This window comes from Mytilus trossulus, chromosome 2, assembly GCF_036588685.1.
Source record: "Mytilus trossulus isolate FHL-02 chromosome 2, PNRI_Mtr1.1.1.hap1, whole genome shotgun sequence".
Classification (NCBI taxonomy): domain Eukaryota; kingdom Metazoa; phylum Mollusca; class Bivalvia; order Mytilida; family Mytilidae; genus Mytilus; species Mytilus trossulus.
The window spans coordinates 98,780,401-98,806,142 of NC_086374.1; the positions used below are offsets into that span (position 1 = coordinate 98,780,401).

The 25,742-nt window shown below is 32.5% G+C and overlaps 1 protein-coding gene across 4 annotated transcripts in view; it reads right to left on the reverse strand.

Annotated features, from left to right (window-relative positions):
- Positions 1 to 9,981: 9,981 nt before the first annotated feature.
- Positions 9,982 to 25,742, reverse strand: part of LOC134708506 (YEATS domain-containing protein 2-like) — a 37,387-nt gene continuing 21,626 nt past the window's right edge. For all 4 annotated transcript variants that reach the window (XM_063569108.1, XM_063569109.1, XM_063569110.1 and 1 more), the window contains 6 exons: positions 25,097 to 25,232; positions 22,792 to 22,950; positions 20,541 to 20,656; positions 16,061 to 16,135; positions 14,260 to 14,324; positions 9,982 to 12,566 (listed from right to left, as the gene is read on the reverse strand). In XM_063569108.1, the coding sequence (XP_063425178.1) occupies positions 12,443 to 12,566; positions 14,260 to 14,324; positions 16,061 to 16,135; positions 20,541 to 20,656; positions 22,792 to 22,950; positions 25,097 to 25,232 (675 nt within the window). In that variant the 3' untranslated portion in view covers positions 9,982 to 12,442. The remainder of the gene's footprint in view (positions 12,567 to 14,259; positions 14,325 to 16,060; positions 16,136 to 20,540; positions 20,657 to 22,791; positions 22,951 to 25,096; positions 25,233 to 25,742) is intronic.

The window sequence follows — 25,742 nt, forward strand, 5'->3', positions numbered from 1 at the left end:
AGCCATGGCTAAAAAAAAAAAGAAGACAAACAGACAAATAATAGTACAACATAGAAAACTAAAGACTAAGCAACACGAACCCCATCGAAAACTTGGGGTGATATCAGGTGCTCAGGAAGGGTAAGTAGATCCAGCTCTACATGTGGCACCAGTCGTATTGCTCATGTTATTACATAATATTCTATCATTTTTGTTTTAAATTACTTTCTTTACAAGACAACACATTACTTATAGTCATTTAGATTGTCTGTATTATTCTTTTAGAATAGGTGAGCCTCACATGCAGACAGATAGTGTCAAATAAAATGATGGTATAAAAGGTCAAGATATTTCGACACCAGATTGAAGCACTAAATTACATTAATTACAGGAATATCTTTTTTTCTCATACATTACTCAAATTTAAACAGTGAATGTCTAAAGTTAAAGATCTACATTATTTTAGTGATTTCGTAATATATCACAAACGAATCAAGGCACCTGCCGTCAACTGATGTCCAAATCTCATAAATGGATTAAATAGTTATCAAAGGTACCAGGATTATAATTTAGTACGCCAGACGCGCGTTTCGTCTACATAAGACTCATCAATGACGCTCATATCAAAATATTTATAAACCCAAACAAGTACAAAGTTGAAGAGCATTGAGGATCAAAAATTCCAAAAAATAGTGCCAAATACGGCTAAGGTAGTCTGTGCCTGGGATAAGAAAATCCTTAGTTTTTCGATAATGTAACAAAGCAAAAACTACAGGATCTTCAAAAGAAGCTAGACCATGTGTAACCGTTTTCTGCAATGAATACTAGTACATCATGCAACAAACGAATTCTCAGATTAAATGTCACACTGGGGAAAAGGAAACAGGAATTTTAAAGGAACTTATCCTATCGAGATAGTTAAATTATCAATTTTAAGGTCCGAGCCTAAGCTAGTACTTAAAAAGTCATAATTTAACTGTAATGGGATAAATCCGATAATCAACGAATAATTATACAAGAAACAAAAATAACCAGATGCTCCACAGGGCGCAGCTTTATACGACAGCAGAGGTCAAAGCCTGAACGGTTGTTGCATGTATGGACACAACATTCAATCTAAATACAGCTCTGAATTTGGATTGTGATTAAATAGTTGACACAGCATAGGTGTTTGACACAGAATGAATGTGGTCTAATGAACTTTTAACAAATATCTTGCTTTTTAGCAATTTACTATGCTGTTGAATATTAATCCTCTCAAAGAAAAACTATTTGAAGAAATTTTCCTTTTAAATTCTAAAATCTGAATGAGAAAAAAAAATTGACCCCCACCCCAATTTGTTTTCACTTCCCCCTTTCCCTTATTCCAAAAATTATCTAAAAGTAACTCTTCAAAAAACAAGAGGCTCTCAAGAGCCTGAATCGCTCACCTTAATTCTTTTGGTTAAATCTCTCATCAATGATTATTTTGGCTTTTCAATTTATTTAAATGTTTTTTGGATCGTCCTATTTTCTTCAAAAGCCAAAAAAAATAATCATTTTCTCCTATGTTCTATTTTAGCCATAGGAGCTATGTTTCTTGACATACAAGGAAATAAAATATAAAACTTATACTAGATACTCTGAAACTCATTTAGCCTAAGTTTGGCTGAAATTGATACAGCAGTTTCAAAGGAGAAGATTTTTTAAAGTAAGTCAACATGATGAACAAATTGTGAAAAAAGTCTTTAAAGAGCAATAACTCCTTAAGGGGTCAATTGACAATTTTTGTCAAATTGACTTAATTGAAGATCTTACTTTGCTGAACATTATTGCTGTTAACAGTTTATTTCTATCTATAATTATATTCAAGATAATAAACAAAAACAGCAAAATTTCCTTAAAATTATCAATTCAGGGGCAGCAACCCAACAACAGGTTGTCTGATTCATCTGAAAATTTCAGGGCAGATAGATCTTGACCTGATAAACAACATTACCCAACGTCAGATTTGCTCTAAATGCTTGGTTTTTGAGTTATAAGCCAAAAACTACATTTGACCCCTATGTTCTATTTTTAGCAATGGCGACCATGTTTGTTGATAGATCATAACTTCGGATACAATTTACAAACTAGATACCCTAAAGAACATTCAGTTAAAGTTTGGAAGTATTTGGCCCAGTAGTTTCAGAGGAGAAGATTTTTGTAAAAGATTACTAAGATTTACGAAAAATGGTTAAAAATTGACTATAAAGGGCAATAACTCCTAAAGGGGTCAACTGACCATTTCTGTCATGTTGACTTATTTGTAAATCTTACTTTGCTGAACATTATAGCTGTTTACAGTTTATCTCTATCTATAATAATATTCAAGATAATAACCAAAAACAGCAAAATTTCTTTAAAATTACCAATTCAGGGGCAGTAACCCAACAACAGGTTGTCTGATTCATCTGAAAATTTCAGGGCAGATAGATCTGCACCTGATAAACAATAATATCACATGTCAGATTTGCTCTAAATGCTTTGGTTTTTGAGTTATAAGCCAAAAACTGCATTTGACCCCTATGTTCTATTTTTAGCAATGGCGACCATGTTTGTTGATAGATCATAACTTCGGATACAATTTACAAACTAGCTACCCTAAGGAACATTTAATTAAAGTTTGGAAGTATTTGGCCCAGTAGTTTCAGAGGAGAAGATTTTTGTAAAAGATTACTAAGATTTATGAAAAATGGTTAAAAATTGACTATAAAGGGCAATAACTCCTAAAGGGGTCAACTGACCATTTCCGTCATGTTGACTTATTTGTAAATCTTACTTTGCTGAACATTATTCCTGTTTACAGTTTATCTCTATCTATAATAATATTCAAGATAATAACCAAAAACAGCAAAATTTCCTTAAAATTACCAATTCAGGGGCAGCAACCCAACAACGGATTGTCTGATTCATCTGAAAATTTCAGGGCAGATAGATCTTGACCTGATATACAATATTACTCCTGTCAGATTTGCTCTAAATGCTTTGGTTTTTGAGTTATAAGCCAACCCTATGTTCTATTTTTAGCAATGGCGACCATGTTTGTTGATAGATCAAAACTTCGGATACAATTTATAAATTAGATACCCTAAGGAACATTCAGTTAAAGTTTGAAAGTATTTGGCCCAGTAGTTTCAGAGGAGAAGATTCTTGAAATAGTTTACGACGACGACGACGACAGACGAAGAGCTAATCAAAGTGATGGATATCACTCATGGAAAGATTAGAACAGTAGTTTGAATTATTTCATATTAAGGTATGGTAGGGAAAAATGAACATTAATAAAGCACTATTGCTGAAAGTTGCATTTACAGCAGGTCTCTTTAGAAGGAAACTTGCTTTTCCAGTATGAGGATAAAATGAGCTCAAATTAAATAATATGAGTCTCTAAATTTGCACAATTTTATTTAAACTGCAGATTATATCTAATTGAAATTATGTTGCCGGTTCTGAAAATGTTTCAAAAAAACAAAAAAATGCAAAAATTCTTCTAGTAAATGTTTAATACCAAATATCCTTGTAAGACATAAATTTAGACCAACAGCTAAAAGCTTTAAAGTGCCAACAAAAATAATCTAAAAAATGTTGTTTTGGGGCATTTTGTAAGTTGAAACAGAGGTTATATGGCATTGAAAATTAAAAATTTAGAGTGCCTTTTGATCAAATTTTAATGTATTTTTCAACGTAAACTAATTAATCAAAGCGCGAAAGCGCTGTAAAGGCAGTTAATTACAGGTTGTGTGTATTTCTAGTCCCGTTATATCATTATCTTCCATAGAACAGAGGTGGTTTGTAGAATTTAAGATTTAGAGTTCTTTTGTACCTAGTTCACCTATATCTATAGTCTACTGTTTATAGTATATTTTTTGTGCCTCGCCATGAAATGCATTTTTAGCCATGGCCTTGTCAGTTTGCTTTAAATTTATGAGTTTGACTGTCCCTTTGGTGTCTTTCGTCCCTCTTCTTTAGACATAAAAGAACTTTTCCTTTTCAATATAAATAGACTATTTTTAATTATTGATTGTATACGCATATTCTATGACTCCCATAAAAAATAGTTCACAAAGATTGACTAGTCTCTGTACTGTGTGTATAGCAAGAACATCAAGTAAAATGTAACATAATGGTAAATGTACATAGTAACATGTCAACTTTTTTGATGACCATACCTGCCAACTGTCAGTATTTGCAGAGTATTTCCCCCATCGAGCTCCAGGCTCCCAAATGGAAATTTTGTAAGAGCAATTTTGTCGACTATTTAAAGAAAACAATTAATTCAACAATGGCTATAAGCGTGTTAATGCAAGTAGAAGCCAAAAACCACATTAGAATATATTTGAAGGGAATCCATGACAATCACCCCATTAGCAAATAGCCCCACTTTTTCACTAACTCGCCCCACTTTAAAAAAAAACTGCCCCAACCTGGATTACCAAATCGTCCCACTTGTGAACTGTGATAAATCCTGTTAATATTACTCCTGCCAACTCGCCCCACCTAATAGAAAACGATAATATCTAGATAAATATATTATTAACCAGGAAGAATTTAGTAATGCCAACTCGCCCCACTTATGTAAAAAGATGTTATACCGTTGTATATAAGTTAAATTCTGTTAATATTACTCCTGCCAACTGGTCCCACCTAATGGAAATCGGTGAAATCTAGATAAATATATTATTAACCAGGATGAATTTAGTAATGCCAACTCGCCCCACGTATGGAAAAAGATGTTATCCCATTGAATATAAGTTAATTCCTTATATTGCCTTATGATACAATTAACAGGTTTCTTTTCAATTGTTATGCAAATAACTAAGCTACAAAACTTACATTTATTCTTCAACAATCAGGTTTTTTTTAGAATTATAATTTCAGTATATATCAATAATAGTAATTAAATTAATTTTCGGTTTGTTTGTATTCTGTGTAGATTAGTTTTCATTAAAGTGGTGCGAGTTTTTATTTTTAATTATTTATAAATATATTAATCTAAAAATTACCGTTTTTTATAAGTAGGGCGAGTTGGCAGGAGTAATATTAAACAGGGTTCTCGCTAAGGCAAGTCCAGGAGTCCTGGACTCATCAAAATCTGTCTGGATCACCATTTTCAAAACTGGTGAGTCCACATATACATCAATATTGAAATATTTTGTATAAACTGAACACAGTTACCATGACTCACCGTGGCCAAAAATGACGAGTCCCTGGACTCGCCTTCAAAAATCCTTAGCAAGAACCCTGATTTAACATGATTTAACCAATTTCACATGTGGGGCGATTTGATAAATCAGTTTGTGGTGGGTTTTTTTAAAAGTGGGGCGATTAGCCAGTGGGGCGACTTGTCCTGCTTCCATTTGAAGGCCCCCTTGAAGGTTTTGTATGACTATATGAACCATCTTTCACGTAAAACCCCCATGTGCATTTTGAAAAGTTGGCAGATATGTTTCTAACTCCAGGCAAAATCTACCGGTATGAATGAAAAAGAAGTTTTCAATTAAGACTCTGTGGCCATAACAGCTGTCTCATTAGCATTTCAACCACTTCCCATATTTGCAATTAAAACAATAGAAGCAAATTATTCAACGCAAAAACAAAACTTACTTGTAAATATGAAATTCTCTTTACGGTATTAGTTTTTCTCATTGTTTGAGATTGTACAGTAGTACCTGTAACTGCTTATACCTATTTCTTATTCACTTTTGCTTGATAAACTCACTAAATATCATATACATTGTACCATATGTATTTTTATATGCATTCCAATAACATGAACAATTGTAATTCAATTCTATATACCAAAGCAAAATGAACTGCACCACTTTCATTCACTAGTATGCATCTTTTGGCAAAATACAAGTTCTTAGATGACACAATTAATATAATATATATTTATTGATAAAAAAATAAAATTTAGTATACAACTCTTTAACAGCTATAAAAAAATTACAGCTGTGTCATAAATTGTGAAATCTGTGCTGAAAACATAGACATTGATGGTATTTGAGTAATTCCATATGTGAAGCTCAACATTAGCTCGTCAGTTGGTGGTTGACAGTTATAGTTCCTTTCTGCAGGCTAGGATGAATGACTTTTCAGGAAAACCAATTTCACAAATCAAAACTTTCCTCTAGATTTCTCCTACAATAATCATCCAGTTTAGTTCTTTTGTTTTAATTGGACACCATCCTGATTTTTAATTTTGCAAACCATTCAGTCTCTTGCTTGCAAATGGTGCATGAAAATAGGATCGGTATGGCAGTAGACAAGTCTCTTTAAAGTGGGTTTGTGCCCTGAAAAAAAGTTTTATAACTTAAGTTTAATTGAAACTTGTGCAACACATATACCTAAATAACTATAGCCCAAGTCTTCAGTATATATAATTGTTTCATTCATTCACTCCTGTGTTCAGTCGTTCAAAAATATTTAAACATCAACAAATGAACTTTAATAAGGACAAGAAAACACTAGAAAAGATACGTACGCAGCAGTTAGTAATCATCAAAAATCTGATGGATAACTGGATACCATAAGAAGAAGTACATACAACCCGTGTTTAAGTGTATTTGAAAGAGAAATAAATCTGGTTAAACGATGTAAAAAGGAGAAATATACCTGGTTAAACGATGTATAAAGGAGGAAAAAATTGTAGATATTGCATTACGATGCGTTCTACCTAATAGCACGTGGATATGTTTACATATTTAGACTTGACCCAGTATGACCCGTACCTTGTAGGTCACCGCCGTCGTTTAACTGTTTAAACACTTGACTACAGTCGTGTATAAGCTAGACAATTAAAAGCTTAAGCCTGTACTATTTGTGTGAAGTAAATGTGTTTGTTCTGTACATTTAAATTGTTTTACCTGATAACAAGGACGTATATCTATCCGTTTCCTTCTCATTTCACTTTGTCAAATACTTCGAGCTTCTTCAAAACATACGTATTACTGCGCCGGAAGTAAAAAAAAAATGAGAAATCCTCGTAAAATAATGCTATTTTCAATTTTGTTGAATCCATTTTGTTATATTATTATACAAAGATAAAAAAAAAGTTACGATTAATTATGAATTTGCATATCATTATACGGAACGTTTATGGACTATTTTTTAAGTCGGTCATTTTGTCGGGGAAATCATGTACACATACACACGTAGATTGGCTGGTACCCGATTGTAATGTTACACATCAAATATATCAAATAGCTAATACTCGGAACGTAGTACAGGGAACCAGGATAATAAGTAGACAACATACATAACCAATACCGAAATTGAAAACGCTTTACGGTTTCTCGTTCATAAACCGAATTCCGCTTTGAATTATAGAAGATGCAATATTAATCATATTCAGTCGACTTTTCATTGTTATATCAACGTCTGAACTAATTAAAGAATCTTTATATGTCAGATAACACTTGAAATTGACCCGACCTCTTTCCTCACGGAATATACAAATAATGATAGTTTGTAGTCAGGTTGACTGCTTATAATGCAAAATACACACTAATAGCAAGTTCTACAAAACGAAACATACACACTGATCGTTTCTTTAGTCCCCAATGTAAATGAAAGAAACAAAAACCATATCATACCATAAAAAGAAGAGGAGAAATTCGAACATTTCCGGATCTATTTCTGGCCAAAAGACCCCCAGCAAAGATTGAGTATGAAAAGATGAACCTCATGACTTAAAAGTCAGGCCTTAAAGCACTGCCTTTAAAAAACTAATGTTATTGAAATGTGGATTCTTTCTTGATTGCAAAAATATATATTTACTTCTAATAAAAATTCAAATGACTAAAATAGAAATAATGATTGATGGGAAATAAACTAATAAACAATGTTTTTTTTATAATTAAAAGTTTATAAATTTTAAAACTGTTTCAAGCCAATTCCTGATAAAAAAGTGAACTAATCTAAATTGTTAATTAATTACAGATGATTATTGGAAATTTATCAAGTTCATTATAGGCCATACTTGAATACCTTTTATATATTCATATTTATATTCATATTTCATTTTTTTAAGATCTTGCTAATCCATTAATCATTTATCTTTCAGATAATTTACAGAATTACTTTATGTAATGTAGATCAAAAGTAATTGGCAATAAATAAATCTATCATCCTTATAAATATCAAACAAATAATACACACATTTGTGTAATCAATTATGAGTTCAAATACTTGTGTATTAAGAATTAGATGCATATTGGAGTGGTCTACAATTATGTAAGACTGATGTAGATAGGTAATGAAAAGCCAGTCAAGGTCGTTAAACACTTCCATATATTTATAGATAGGTAATGTGTTCGATTTGATTGGCAGTTTAGGAGGTGGGGCATTGTAATTAAAAGTCCACCTTGTTTCTGATTGTTTAGTGATAATGACAGTTGTCAATCATACTAGTTGAATCAATACCCACTTACCTCCTCAAAATATTTTTAAAAAAGCCTGCACATCAACACACATAATGACATACATTCTTGAATAAACTGCTCCAATAATATACCCAGTTTTTTCAGTTTATTTGTGTATTATGTGCACATACATGAGAACTATAGGGAACTATATTTTAGTGTGAATACATTTATTAACAGTAGCTAACCTGTCCTGTTGTTAGGGAGGGTGGTGCCTAAGTAAAGATTTAGAACAAGTTCTAATCTTTCCAAAAAAGGGGGAATGTGTCCAAAAGGACACAGTTGTTTTGGACACAGTTGATGCCCTGCTAGCATATAACATTATAAAGGGACATAAATCAAGAACTGTGAAAGTGAAGCTGCAAAAAATTGAACTTAAACTGAGTTAAACACTGCAATACCAATACACAATTTGTTTTGCAGTCGTATAAAAATTGTGAAACGATGATTAACTTTGAGTGTTTTAATCCACCTTCCACAAAGTTGTCAATTTTATTAACATTGTTAGCATATCCTAATGAGCTGATTAAGGTTATGACCCTGAAACTCGTCCAATAATGTCCTGAGATCACTGGCAACGATGTTGATATATTTGTTGTATAACAATGGGTTGGAAACGGGTTAAATTGCCACAGAATTGGAGAAAGCAATTTATACAGATTACTCACTTGTTTGTCACTAAAAGCGCTGTGCTTTTGATTACATTTGTATTTTGTTTTATGCTGTGCAGTTACTAATTTTATTTTAAAGGATAGATATGCCTTTCTTTTCTATTTCATTTAAATATTGTTATTATAAGTGCAGTTTGAACAATGTTGAAGAAAAAAACTATTGAGGGTTGCAAGGAATTTAAGTATCTTCGAAACTACTCAAAGAATCAAAGTGCTTGTGAGCACTGAAGGGTGAAAGTTGCATTCATTTTGCCTTAGAACTAAAACGTTACCATAACATATCGAGTTAAGCATTGAAAGTTCGACCTCAATTATGGAAAAAGCTAGATAACTTCAATTTCAAATATCATTTTAACAATGACATCATTGATATTTTCAGACCAAATAAAAGAATCTTACACAATGTTGTATTGAATACCTAAATTGTTATATTTCATTGAAGCATTCTTAAATTATTAATGGATATGACCTATTGGTATTTTGTGCTGAATGTTGTATATTCTATAAGAGTAGTCATAACTTATAGAAAATTAAAAGCTAGCAAGCTAGCAAGCCAGTTCCATAAAGGATTTGATTGCATGAATGGAACATTTACCCCCAAAATGACAAATCTTCAAATTAGAATTCTGGGAATAACTAATTGAAACCAAACGAAAGAAGCAACAAATGTTGGAGAACATGTAACTGAGGCACAAACTAGTTACTCTCTTTTCAAAATGTGTAGTTCTGATCAACAGTACAGCAAATACTAGACAATCTTGCCTTTAGTGATTTAATATGAACTAAATAACTAAGTGATTATAAGTGTCTATATCTACACTGACCCTCTGGGTCATATGGACTAAACGCTCTATAAACAATTAAAATAAATACTCAATGTACTCAACAATATTTGTTTATTCTTCATCAATATCCAACAAAACTATACAATTTTTTAAGCTGAACATATTTAATAAATAGTAAAAACATTTACCAATTCTTCATAGAAACATATACAAGTTTATGGAAAACGTAAAAATTTCCTTATATAACAATTTCAATACATAAACATAACAAATATTTCTATATCTTTTATGTGATGAATAGTAATTGCCGAAGTCATGCACTAAGGGTTTCTGTTTCTTAGGAGAAGTATGCGCCAAGTCATGCACTAAGGGTTTCTGTTTCTTAGGAGAAGTATGCGCCAAGTCATGCACTAAGAGTTTCTGTTTCTTAGGAGAGATATATGCAAATCACCTTTGGCCATTCATATTTAGTAAGTTTAAGGTGGTACCTAACACTACAGGGAGATAACTCTGTAAAGTCAGCTAACCGTTCAAATTACGTTGTGTTATTAAAGGAAATATTAAGTTTTTCAATGATCAAAATTGGTGTTTGTCAAATGCTATATAACCAGTGTATTTTTTTTGACACAACAGTTGGTTCAAAATTTTTGAAATTTTTATATTTTTGTTAAAGGGTCAAAGTAAATACTTTGTTAAAATTTTATGAAAATTAAACGAGCCAAATTAATTTTAGTGAAAGTGTTGGGTACCACCTTAATATATCATAGTTCAGGGTTGTAAAAAAACTCTATGCAAAGTCTATTACTGTTTGCAAATTGCATAGATATAAAGGAAACAACCAAACAAAAATTTCATGTCGTATTTGAATACTCCGAAATCAGTGACAGTCTCACAAATGCACTTGTGTAAGGTCAATTTCTATCTGAAGAAGCTCATGTATGAAAATAGTATACCTTGAGATCCTAGCCTTGAAATTTTATATTTTCCATTTATGTATTACTAATCAATTAATCGATTATGTCAAGAAATGTAAAGCCAAAATAAACAAGAATGTGTCCAAAGTACATGGATGCCCCACTCGCACTATCCTTTTACATGTTCCATGGACCGTGAAATTGGGCAATAATCTTATTTGGCATTAAAATTAGCAAGATTATACTATAGGGAACATATGTACTAAGTTTCAAGTTGATTGAACTTCAATTTCATCAAAAACTACCTTGACCAAAATCTTTAACCTGAAACTTCCACTTTCATTTTCTATGTTCAGTGAACCCTGAAATTGAAGTCAAAAGTCTAATTTGGCTATAAAATTAGAAAGATCATATCATAAGCAACAAGTGTACTAAGTTTCAAGTTGATAGGACTTCAGCTTCATTAAAAACTACCTTGACCAAAAACTTTAACCTGAAAGAACGGACGCACAGACGACGGACGCACAGACGAACAAACGGAGCCACAGACCAGAAAACATAATAAAGTGCATTGTTATATTAATGAATAACCTACAGTAAATCAGGGGCTACAATTTTAATGCTGTATTCTTATATCCCAAATTTACAGAATATGAGGGGCTACAATTCACTGTTGTATTCATGCCTAATTTACAGTCAATCAAGGCTATAGTTCACTGTTGGATCCATGCCTATATTACAGTAACTCGGGGGCTACTCTTTACTGCTGTATTGGTGCCTAAATTACTGTTGTTTGAAATTGTGGTTTGTTAAAAATCTATTTTACCTAAATACAGGAGAATGAGAGTATATAGTTAAGAATAAATTGTAATGTTATTCAATAGTTATGAAATATTTCAGATTTTGTAATCACACAAACAGTTATCTCACTGGTCTGATGATGTTTGTTGTGTTGACTGATGACATTTGTTCCTGTTGACTTAACACTTCATAATTAACACATAGATGAGAAGGTGATATAGCAGACTGTCATTTAAAAAACATTGTAAATCTAAGATGAGCCAAGGTTAAAAATGATTTCTTTAGAGGTAAACAAGCTGCTTTATCTAAGTAGATTTTTGTTTATAAAATTTATTTTTTTAGTGTTCTAGCATAAAGTGGATTCCCTTGTTTTCAAGGGTATCACTTTTTGTGGATATGGGGAAATCTTGCATTTTTGGGGATATTTGATTTCATGGTTTTGCCAATCTCTGCGTAGAAAAACTATAAATAATTTGTTATTTGTTGAACATTTAAATTCATGGTTGACCTGTATCTGAAAATCACACGAAAAATTGGTACCCAACAAATAATAATGAATCCACAGAAATTGTCTTTTAATTCTTTTGATTCACAAGTTTTTAATAGTTTATATGGGAGGGTAACATTTAGAATAAGGTTTCACTTACTGATCTTTAGAATTTTACCCTCATCAATCAATCCAAACTGACATTCTAACATATAGTATAATAATACATTTTTGTTCGTGAATGAAACATTTTTGTTAGTGAATGAAAGACAGAGTTTAAGTGTGAAATTTAAAGTTATTACAATTAAACTGTTCAAAATGTTTAAGATAGCTTTTTAGCAAAGGACCATTGTTATGTGTGTCATCTGTTTAAATTTGAACCTTCTGTGACCTTTACACCAAGATGGCAGTTTGTAAGAAAGTCTGTTTGTGACATATTTCTCAAGGCTTGGAACACATCAGTCATCCCTAAACTATCCGGATATCTGAAAAAAAAAAAAAAATAGAAGTGTCACAACAATCCAAGTCCAAAGCCAGTAATTTTGACAAAAACTAGTGAAGCAGAACGAAACTCAAACTTGATCGTCAACTCATAATGGTTAACTCACATACAAAACAATCAGTCCAATGTCTAAAGCCATTTAGAAAAAAAAACATATAATGGTTGGTTGCTGAATGACAGAATTTCGATATTACAGAATTACAGAACTACGAAATTTCGAAATAGCGGAAGTTTGGACAAGGGTAAAACTATTTGTACCTGACATCTTTGTTGGGGGGACATAAAAAAGTTCTATTGAAACTAGATTGAAGATAAAACAATGTCAAAAGAAGTAGTATACTACAGGTCCTCTGCCTGTATTACTCCGGCAAGCTCTTTGTAAAACACAGCTTTGTGGTGTCAAATTCCTTAACTAATTATCTCCATCATATAGATATAGGAAGATGTGGTGTGAGTGCCAATGAGACAACTCTCCATCCAAATAACAATTTAAAAATTAAACCATTATAGGTTAAAGTACGGCCTTCATGTTTGTTTACACATGTTCATTTATAGTGGATTGGGAAAAAAGTTTTATCAATTTATATTAATCTCTTTCCACTTTGCAAGTGCAAGTGCTGCCTTGTAGTGACATTAGCCTGCTTTTTCCCATGATCTACAAAAGGTGACTTTTAGGTGCAGGAGATATTGCTCTCTCTTAACGTTAAGGGAGAGGTGAAAATTCTGTCCCTGGGATTTTCTCTCATGAAAAGGGATCAAAACAAGGAACTATTGTGTTTGCAGTTCAATGCATTTACCCCTACAACACAGCCCTCCTATTTGATCTGACTGATATATTGGATCCTATTCTGTTTGTTGATGAAAAGAGGAAAAAATCTAAATTTTATCTTGAAAAACACACTAATACAATCCAATAAAATGATTATCAGATTTTATTCATATTGAAATGGTAAAATATCATCTCCTTGAAAACAATATGAAGCTTTTGAGACTTTCACAGTCGGAAATTTTTAGTCTCAGAGCAAATGCAGAATATGGCTTATATAATAGGGTCTTCAGTAGGATTTTTTAGAGTCAATATTAGTATGGGAAATATATTTTGAACTAGAATAATTTACTGTTGTATGTCCATCATAGTTCTGACTGTAAACATGCACTTCTTACACATTTAAAAACTTCATCTTTAGGTGATAGTAATATACAGAATTCAAATATTATAAACTTCAGACAACAGACATTCAAAATTCACAGATTATCTAAGTACTAGACCATTAAACTGTTTAATCAACCTTTTAAATATATGTTGATGTCTGAGAGAGGCAAACGATATCAAACAAATCCAAGGCTAAAAAAAGAAGACCAACAACAAGACACATAACCAAACATGTCTAAAGACTGAGCAACATAAACCCCCACCAACAAATGGGTTTGATCCTGGTGCTCCAAAAGGGTATGCAGGGCCTGCTCCACATGTGGCACCCATCATGTAAGTACAAATCTGGTGAAAAGTTCTTGATACAAATAAATTGCATTAGAATCTCCTTCTTTTTATAACTTCTTTGAATAGGTAGAATACCACAGTAATGTTTTATGTTATATAGATAAAATGGATAAGTGTTGATTCTTGAAAAAGAAACCATGAGCCTAGAGGTTTGTCATATTTCATGTTCTCTTACCTGCTGTTGTGAACTTTACCAGCAAATGATTCTGTAATAATATCACCTAGGAATGACTTCATTACCTGTAAAATTAAATTAAATTAAAAACGAAAACGAAATCTCATGCTTCCAAAGTACTTTTTTGGGTTTACTTTCACCAGGAATACTCAAAGCCCACAATGTACAAGTACAAAATGATGTACATGTGTGAGGATAGTAGTATCTACTGAAAGAAATGCCCTTGACTGATTAGGGATACAACAAGGATATGAAAATGTATGGATCCATGCCATGTAATTTGTTAACTTGATTGTGTTTTATCAGCAGTTGTTTGAAATTCTGACCACTTAAACAGTTTGATTCACTGAAACAACTTGCATTTTGGTAAGAATTATAAATAAACTGCAATAGTATGGGAGCAACATTTACAAACAGGTCAAAGTAGATATTTTGAATTAAGTGTGTGATTAAAGTAACAAGAGTGTACAAACTGAAATGTCTGTTTTACTTATCCTTGAATCTATGTTGAAAGTCTATGAAAGTTTTACTTCGACTAACATATAAACTAATAAACTATGAAAATGAGATCACTGTCAAATGAACAATATGAACACCATGCAATTGTGCCATACATCAAATATAGTTGACCTATAGCTTTAACATAATATTTGAGAAAGACCAAATCACAATACTGAACTAACTAATAATTATCCAATAAACCATGAAAATGAGGTCAAGGTTAGCTTAAACCTGCCAGTTGGATATGTCCACCTTAAAATTCCATACACCAAGTATAGTGGCCCTATTGCTGAAAGTTTCTGAGAAATAGACCAAACCACAAAAACCACACATTGTCTTATGAACCAGATGACTGAAGTAAAGGTCAAAATAAAACTGCAAGTCAGACATGTACACCTTACAGTTGTTCCATACATCAACCAAGGCTTCCAAAATAATTTTTAGCCAGCCGAACATTTTATATATCAACCCAATTTTAATTCCCTAAGACTAACTAAACAAAAGGCAATTATGGTAATCAGTTGCCTAGTTGGCCATCTCAATCATTGACATTTAAAAGAAACGATATTAAACTTTCTTTCATTCAAATTCAAAGTTCTGACGTAAACTGTTAAATTGGTAGTGCATCATTTGAAGTGTGCAACATCAGCATACTTATATCTGCCTTTGACTCTTTTATTTGTGCACAATTACATTGTCAAAAACTTTACTTTTGTTTTTAAATCTTATACTGGATCATGTTATCTTGACAATGGTAAAACATGGACCAGAAACAGATTCGTAAATTTTGTGTACGTTTGCAAAGCATGAATGAGTGTAAGTAGCTCTTTCTACGTTATTTCTTCAAGAAAATATTCAGAATAAACGTTAGATAAAGGTATTAATGACAATTTAGGCATTTTTTTAAGAAATTAGGATGCATAGATTAATTTCACACTCGTGCACATGCGTACACATGTAGTATTTCAAACAGAGACATGTCTCTGGTACAAACATGGTAATGACGATTTTTTATTTTCACCTTTTGAATTTTTACATCATCAGATCATATCATATTTGTAAAAGCATTTTGATAATTGAAATCTTTTTGACTAAATTAATTAAATGCAAACTGCTAAATTGTAAGAAAATAACTTTAAATAGACTGATCAATGTCTGGTTCAAAATAGTTTACCTGTCATGGGGCATAAAAACAGACTGGCTGTAAGGGAAACAAATTACTATAAATACAGAAATGGTACAATTGAGAAATAACAATTGCAGAAATCCACTCAAAACAGAACCACAGGGAAATACTTACTGCAAAAACCATATCTTCTGAGGCATTACCACTTACACCAGGCTCAAGTTCTGACGGCTCAAACTTTACTCCAATCTGAAATGCAGTAAGCAACTTTAAAAATAGAAGCTACAAAGAGTCAGATACAGATATATGTGATAGAAGAGGAAAATATCAATGAATTTTAAGAATATAATAATCAAATATAAAACGGTGAAAAAATTGTGTATTTACAATGAATGGTTTTTGAGTAATCCAGTTTTCAAATTTTAGGACCAATCAAGTCTGTATTTGTAGCCAAAATTTTAAGAAGATGGGTGAGGGGAAAATGATTTTACAAGAATCATGTACATCCCATATCATTTTGGTCTTTTCAAATTTCTTAGATATGTATTTTTTCAATCATTTATAACAAAAAAGTTGAAAAAATATTCATTTTGTTTTTAAAACTGAGAAAAATCACAAAAATACAAAAACGCATGGTAAATTTTACACAAAAAAAGCGTCAAAATATGATAAAACTTTCTTATATTAACACCTACCTATAGTATTAGTAAGTAAAATTTATCCAGATTGGTCAACTTCATTTTTATAGAGAGTATGAAAAAAAGTTTAATTGTGGAACTGTGATTTCTTTCACGATAACAGCCCAAATCTAGGTAAAATTTGATGAAAAATGGGAAAATCATCACCCTTTGATAAGTGTTCTGAATGTATAATGCTTTAGACTCACCCTTTGACAAGTGTCCTAAATGTATAATGCTTTAATAGACTCACCCTTTGACAAGTGTCCTAAATGTATAATGCTTTAGACTCACCCTTTGACAAGTGTCCTGAATGTATAATGCTTTAATAGACTCACCCTTTGACAAGTGTACTGAATGTATAATGCTTTAATAGACTCACCCTTTGACAAGTGTCCTGAATGTATAATGCTTTAATAGACTCACCCTTTGACAAGTGTCCTAAATGTATAATGCTTTAGACTCACCCTTTGACAAGTGTCCTGAATGTATAATGCTTAAGACTCACCCTTTGATAGGTGTCCTAAATGTATAATGCTTTAATAGACTCACCCTTTGACAAGTGTTCTAAATGTATAATGCTTTAGACTCACCCTTTGATAAGTGTCCTAAATGTATAATGCTTTAAAAGACTCACCCTTTGACAAGTTTTCTAAATGTATAATGTTTTAGACTCACCCTTTGACAAGTGTCCTAAATGTATAATGCTTTAGACTCACCCTTTGGCAAGTGTCCTAAATGTATAATGCTTTAGACTCACCCTTTGACAAGTGTTCTAAATGTATAATGCTTTAGACTCACCCTTTGACAAGTGTCCTAAATGTATAATGCTTTAGACTCTCCCTTTGACAAGTGTCCTGAATGTATATTGCTTTAGACTCACCCTTTGACAAGTGTCCTAAATGTATAATGCTTTAATAGACTCACCCTTTGACAAGTGTCCTGAATGTATAATGCTTTAGACTCACCCTTTGACAAGTGTCCTGAATGTATAATGCTTTAGACTCACCCTTTGACAAGTGTCCTAAATGTATAATGCTTTAGACTCACTCTTTGACAAGTGTCCTGAATGTATAATGCTTTAGACTCACCTTTTGACAAGTGTCCTGAATGTATAATGCTTTAGACTCACCCTTTGACAAGTGTCCTAAATGTATAATGCTTTAGACTCACCCTTTGACAAGTGTGCTGAATGTATAATGCTTTAGACTCATCCTTTGACAAGTGTCCTGAATGTATAATGCTTTAGACTCACCCTTTGACAAGTGTTCTAAATGTATAATGTTTTAGACTCACCCTTTGACAAGTGTCCTGAATGTATAATGCTTTAGACTCACCCTTTGACAAGTGTCCTAAATGTATAATGCTTTAATAGACTCACCCTTTGACAAGTGTCCTGAATGTATAATGCTTTAGACTCACCCTTTGACAAGTGTCCTAAATGTATAATGCTTTAGACTCACCCTTTGACAAGTGTCCTAAATGTATAATGCTTTAGACTCACCCTTTGACAAGTGTCCTGAATGTATAATGCTTTAGACTCACCCTTTGACAAGTGTCCTAAATGTTAAATGCTTTAGACTCACCCTTTGACAAGTGTCCTGAATGTATAATGCTTTAGACTCACCCTTTGACAAGTGTCCTGAATGTATAATGCTTTAGACTCACCCTTTGACAAATGTCCTAAATGTATAATGCTTTAGACTCACCCTTTGACAAATGTCCTAAATGTATAATGCTTTAGACTAACCCTTTGACAAGTGTCCTAAATGTATAATGCTTTAGACTCACCCTTTGACAAGTGTTCTAAATGTATAATGCTTTAGACTCACCCTTTGACAAGTGTCCTAAATGTATAATGCTTTAGACTCACTCTTTGACAAGTGTCCTTAATATATAATGCTTTAGACTCATCCTTTGACAAGTGTCCTGAATGTATAATGCTTTAGACTCACCCTTTGACCATTGCCTGAATGTATAATGCTTTAGACTCACCCTTTGACAAGTGTCCTGAATGTATAATGCTTTAGACTCATCCTTTGACAAGTGTCCTGAATGTATAATGCTTTAGACTCACCCTTTGACAAGTGTCCTGAATGTATAATGCTTTAGACTCACCCTTTGACAAGTGTCCTGAATGTATAATGCTTTAGACTCACTCTTTGACAAGTGTCCTGAATGTATAATGCTTTAATAGATTCACCCTTTGACAAGTGTCCTGAATGTATAATGCTTTAATAGACTCACCCTTTGACAAGTGTCCTGAATGTATAATGCTTTAATAGACTCACCCTTTGACAAGTGTTCTAAATGTATAATGCTTTAGACTCACCCTTTGACAAGTGTCCTAAATGTATAATGCTTTAGACTCTCCCTTTGACAAGTGTCCTGAATGTATATTGCTTTAGACTCACCCTTTGACAAGTGTCCTGAATGTATAATGCTTTAGACTCACCCTTTGACAAGTGTCCTAAATGTATAATGCTTTAGACTCACCCTTTGACAAGTGTCCTGAATGTATAATGCTTTAGACTCACCCTTTGACAAGTGTCCTAAATGTATAATGCTTTAGACTCACTCTTTGACAAGTGTCCTGAATGTATAATGCTTTAGACTCACCTTTTGACAAGTGTCCTGAATGTATAATGCTTTAGACTCACCCTTTGACAAGTGTCCTAAATGTATAATGCTTTAGACTCACCCTTTGACAAGTGTGCTGAATGTATAATGCTTTAGACTCATCCTTTGACAAGTGTCCTGAATGTATAATGCTTTAGACTCACCCTTTGACAAGTGTTCTAAATGTATAATGTTTTAGACTCACCCTTTGACAAGTGTCCTGAATGTATAATGCTTTAGACTCACCCTTTGACAAGTGTCCTAAATGTATAATGCTTTAATAGACTCACCCTTTGACAAGTGTCCTGAATGTATAATGCTTTAGACTCACCCTTTGACAAGTGTCCTAAATGTATAATGCTTTAGACTCACCCTTTGACAAGTGTCCTAAATGTATAATGCTTTAGACTCACCCTTTGACAAGTGTCCTGAATGTATAATGCTTTAGACTCACCCTTTGACAAGTGTCCTAAATGTTAAATGCTTTAGACTCACCCTTTGACAAGTGTCCTGAATGTATAATGCTTTAGACTCACCCTTTGACAAGTGTCCTGAATGTATAATGCTTTAGACTCACCCTTTGACAAATGTCCTAAATGTATAATGCTTTAGACTCACCCTTTGACAAATGTCCTAAATGTATAATGCTTTAGACTAACCCTTTGACAAGTGTCCTAAATGTATAATGCTTTAGACTCACCCTTTGACAAGTGTTCTAAATGTATAATGCTTTAGACTCACCCTTTGACAAGTGTCCTAAATGTATAATGCTTTAGACTCACTCTTTGACAAGTGTCCTTAATATATAATGCTTTAGACTCATCCTTTGACAAGTGTCCTGAATGTATAATGCTTTAGACTCACCCTTTGACCATTGCCTGAATGTATAATGCTTTAGACTCACCCTTTGACAAGTGTCCTGAATGTATAATGCTTTAGACTCATCCTTTGACAAGTGTCCTGAATGTATAATGCTTTAGACTCACCCTTTGACAAGTGTCCTGAATGTATAATGCTTTAGACTCACCCTTTGACAAGTGTCCTGAATGTATAATGCTTTAGACTCACTCTTTGACAAGTGTCCTGAATGTATAATGCTTTAATAGATTCACCCTTTGACAAGTGTCCTGAATGTATAATGCTTTAGACTCACCCTTTGACAAGTGTCCTGAATGTTTAATGCTTTAGACTCACCCTTTGACAAATGTCCTAAATGTATAATGCTTTAGACTCACCCTTTGACAAGTGTCCTAAATGTATAATGCTTTAGACACACTCTTTGACAAGTGTCCTTAATATATAATGCTTTAGACTCACTCTTTGACAAGTGTCCTAAAGTTATTATGCTTTAGACTCACCCTTTGACAAGTGTCCTGAATGTATAATGCTGAGTCTGATGGAGGAACAATAATATCATTTTCACTCAATTCCCTTTTTTCTTCTTCCACCACTTTCTTCTTTGGAATAAATTGTTCTGAAAATGACAGAATATCCAATATTTTTATATCAATGGGGTTCTGGGTTTAATACCAATAAGACAGTAACCCCAAAACACTAATAAAATCAATCAATTTCCGTGCCTTTATATCTGAATATGTGATATGGGTTTTGCTCATTGTTGAAGGTTGTATGGTTACCTATATCTGTTACATTCTGTGTCATTTGGTCTCTTGTGGAAGGTTGTCTCATTGGCAATCATCCACATCTTCTTATGTTTACAGACTGCTATCCCATAATGAAATATATATATCTCCTGTGACTACAGAATACCATTCTTGAAACAGAATACTGCTGTGCAAAGAGAGAGATAATATTATGATAGTGGTCAAGAAATGTGAGTATGCTGCAATAGGTTAAAGATGATCAAAGTCGTATAACACCTACAGAAATTGTAAAATTAAAATAGTGATGAAGTATGTTAACTTTGTATTATGATTAAGAATCCTATCAAGTACCATATTTTGCCTTCAAAGGAGATCACAGAAATTATATACAATGTCATTTTTGTGTTACAGGGATGTTAATTAATATTGTAATATTATATGTTGGAAGAGTTGTATAATGCTTTTGTGTTTAAATGTGATATCAGTGTTTGGTTCTATTGTGGTCTTGGATCAGTCCTGATTCTGTCTTGCTTTTGAGATTTAGTTTTTCAATTGTGACATCATTTTTGTGCTGTTTCAGAAATTCAAATGTGACGTAATTTTTGTGCCTTTTCACCACTTCGTATGTGACGTCGTTTTTATGATTTTTTGCGTTGAGGCGTGGACTAAGTCGGGTGTGTATATTTTTCTGTGTTGGTCTTTGCATTATGTATTCCAGTTTTGTTTTCTGTAATTAGTTAATACTTCAGTTTCATTATGTATATCTTTTATATTCATTTGATAAAATTTACTGTTTGCACTAGCATACATTGTTCTAAATAATAAGGATGTTCTTATCCCAAGCATAAAAACATAGCCGTATTTGACACAACCTTTTTCAACTTTTGATCTTCAGTGCTGTACAACTTTGTACTTTTTTTTCACTTTCGATCTTTTATATCTGGGCGTCACTGGTGAGTCTTGTGTGGACGAGGCGCCTTTTTGGCGTATTGAATTTTAAACCTGATGCCTTTTGGTTATCTTATAATCATGTGTTTCTTTGTCTAGAAACGTTCTCCTATTAATTTGTATTGTAGTCCTGTAATATTATGTTGTCATTTCAATGTTATATTTAACATTGCCATTAGAGTGCGAGGTTTGGCATGCCACAAAACCAGGTTCAACCCACCATTTTTATCTTTAAAAATGTCTTGTACCAAGTCAGGAAAAAGGCCATTGTTATATCATAGTTTGTTTCTGTGTGTGTAACATTTTAACGTTGTGTTTCCATTGTGTTGTTTGTTTTCTCTTATATTTGAGTGTGAATTCACATTACTATAAAACGTGTCACGGTACTTTTCTATCCCAAATTCATGTATTTGGTTTTGATGTTATATTTGTTATTCTCATAGGATTTTGTCTAATGCTTAGTTCGTTTCAGTGTGTGGTACATTTTAATGTTGTGTCGTTATTCTCCTCTTATATTTAATGTGTTACCCTCAGTTTTAGTTTGTTACCTGATTTTGTTTTTTGTCCATAGCTTTATGAGTTTTGAACAGCGGTATACTACTGTTGCCTTTATGTAGAACAGATTTACATGAACATAGTACAAACGGTGATTAAGGATAACTCAAAAGTTAATCATGCTAAGTCTGGTGATGCACAGATTTTAAAATGTAAACACTGGCCCGTCAGTTTCTGATTATCATGTGATGCATTGACTGGGGGATATGTCAAATTATCTGTTGACACTGAAATCAGATTTAAATTAAGAATGTGTTTGTAGTACACAGATGCCCCACTCACACTATCATTCTCTATGTTAAGGGGACCGTGAAATCGGGGTAAAAACTGTAATTTGGCATCAAAATTAGATAAATCATATCTTATGGAACATGTGTACTAAGTTTCAAGTTGATTGGACTTCAACTTCATCAAAAACTACCTTGACCAAAAGCTTTAACCTGAAGCGGGACAGACAGATGAACGAACTAATGGACCAACTAACGAAAGTTAGTAATCATACCCATATTTATAATGTCTACATCTTCTTCCTCGTTTATTTCTATTATAGAGCTGTCTTTCAGATCACTAGAAATTATTTCAGATGGACATGTCACCGATGAGAATTTTTTGCCGATTCTGTCTGCTGTGAGTTCAACACCAAATGGATGCAAGGTTGATTCTGCAAAAATATTAACATTTTATAACAAAATTATTTCCCTTCTGGAAGGCTTGTTTAATAAAGTACATGTACAAAACTATAGATAGAACATTTAGTTCATATTTATAATTTATCTTCAATTAGTTGAGCAGTTCTGAAGAGGAAAAGTATTTGTTATCTATGTATATATTCAAGAACTTCAATTTACAGTTAAGTCCACATGGAGATTTTAACAGTTATCTAAAATGTAGCAGCAACAACTCAAGGAGAAACTAATCATTCACTAGTAACGGTAGACCATCATGAAATTCATATTATGTTTTTATATATTTATACATTTACAATCAAAATCATCATTCAAGTGAAATTTGCCTGGAAATAAATTATTTCATTATAACAATAGACAATGATAGAATAAAAAGCCTAATCTGCATGAAATTAAAGAAAAATTCAGGGAATGATTAAATTTAGAAACCAGATGCTCCGCAGGGCGTAGCTTTATACGACCGCAGAGGTTGAACCCTGAACTGTGTGGGCAAGTATGGACACAACATTCAAGCTGGATTCAGCTCTAAATTTGGATTGTGATTAAATAGTTGACACAGCATAGGTTTCTGACACAGAATGAATGTGTTCTAATGAACTTAAAATTTTTGTTTTCTCTTAGAGCAATTCTCTATGCTGTTGAATATTAATCCTCTCAAAAAAATGTTTGAAGAAATTTTCTTTATATTTATGAATTTTCAAATGAGAAAAATTTAACGCAATTTTTTTAATCACATCCCCCTTTCCCTTATTCCAAAACTAATCTCAATTAAAATTTCTAATGGAGTTTGCAACAATAACTACTCATTTAAATACATCATAAAATATTAAGATGTAAAAAAACTGCTTGTTATCACTGAATGGTAAAGATTATTTTAATTTATCAGTTGGTAGTAAAAAGTGAATATACATTGTATATTGTATATAACAAAGATTTAAGTTGATTCTGGACAAAGAAAGATAACTCCAATTAAAAAAAAATCTTGCTATTGCACAATATTGTGCAATTAGATATTTCTTGCTTACTATTCTGGACAAAGAAAGATAACTCTAATTAAAAAAAAAAATTCTATTTCACAATATTGTGCAATTAGATATTTCTTTCCATTGCGCAATACTGTGCAATTGAAAAGACTTGCTATTGCACAATACTTAATATAATAATTTTAGATCCTGATTTGGACCAACTTGAAAACTGGGCCCATAATCAAAAATCTAAGTACATGTTTGGATTCAGCATATCAAAGAACCCCAAGATTTCAATATTTGTTAAAATCAAACTAAGTTTAATTTTGGACCCTTTGGACTTTAATGTAGACCTATTTGAAAACAGGACCAAAAATGAAGAATCTACATACACAGTTAGATTTGGCATATCAAAGAACCCCATTTATTCAATTTTTGATGAAATCAAACAAAGTTTAATTTTGGACCCCAATTTGGAAAACTAAAAGTATTCGGACGACGACGACGACGACGACGACGCCAACATGATAGCAATATACAACTAATTTTTTCAAATTTTGCGGTCGTATAAAGAGGATTAGCGATTTTTGTTCATGGTTTAAAATGAATGGCAGCATGCCACAAGGGATCACAGATATTTTCACTGCTTTTGAAAAAAATTCAATAAAGAAAATTGTTTTGATCAACAGAATTTTACAATCAACAGTCAACACATTCTATTTTAAGGATCCTTGTCTTTGATTAATGCTGTCCAACCTATTTTGCCTACATTAAGGGAGGAATAGCTAATGTTCCTGATGTGAAAACAACTTTTTTTATAGAGTTCAGTACGTAAATCCATTTCTTGTTGTACTACCTGAACTATATCAATTTTAATGATATTCCATTCCTATTTTCAATATCTGCTCAGAAGTCCAGAGTTTTTTACCTTTATAAGTATCCCTATAATTAATTAACTTAATAGTGTGGACTAAATGCATGTAATATGCCCCACAACATAATCTGCTCGGCAGTCCAGAGTTTTTTCCCGATGAAATTATCCCTGTAAATAGTTACCTAGATAGTGTGGACTAAATGCATGTAATCTGCACCACAACATAATCTGCTTGGCAGTCCAGAGTTTTTTCCCAATGAAATTATCCCCGTAAATAGTTACCTAGATAGTGTGGACTAAATGCATGTAATCTGCACCACAACATAATCTGCTTGGTAGTCCAGAGTTTTGTCCCTTTGTAGGTTTCTCCTTTAATATGGTTTAGGATAAATTTTCTACAGAATGCAGCTCTTTGCCACTGTAATATAATTTCAAATATGCATTTTGTACATTCATATCAAAATATCAAAATTACTTTCAAGATTGTCTTAAATCCAGGTAATTAAAGGAGTAGGTCCGGTAAGGACTCATTTTGGCCTCAAATTTCAGTTTCATCTGACGAAAGATTTTGACCACTTTTTAACCACTTAAGTGTCTATTTAACTTGATTCAATTAGTTTTTGTGAAAGATTTTAACTAATTTAGTCATTAAAAACGATCCGATTCAAGCTCAAATATGAAAAATCTCTCAAATATGCCAAAAAACGTCACTTTTCAGATGGTTTTTGTCAAAAATGAAAGTGGCCGCATCCGAGTTCATCCACAACCTTTATGTTATGTGTTATTATAAAATACAACTTACATTTCAATATTAAGGATGAACACGAATGCAGCCACTTTCGTTTTACACGGAAACCGTCTAAAATTTAACCAAAATGATAGAATTTTGAAGATTTCAGTAATTTAGCATGACTTAATGGTGCTACAA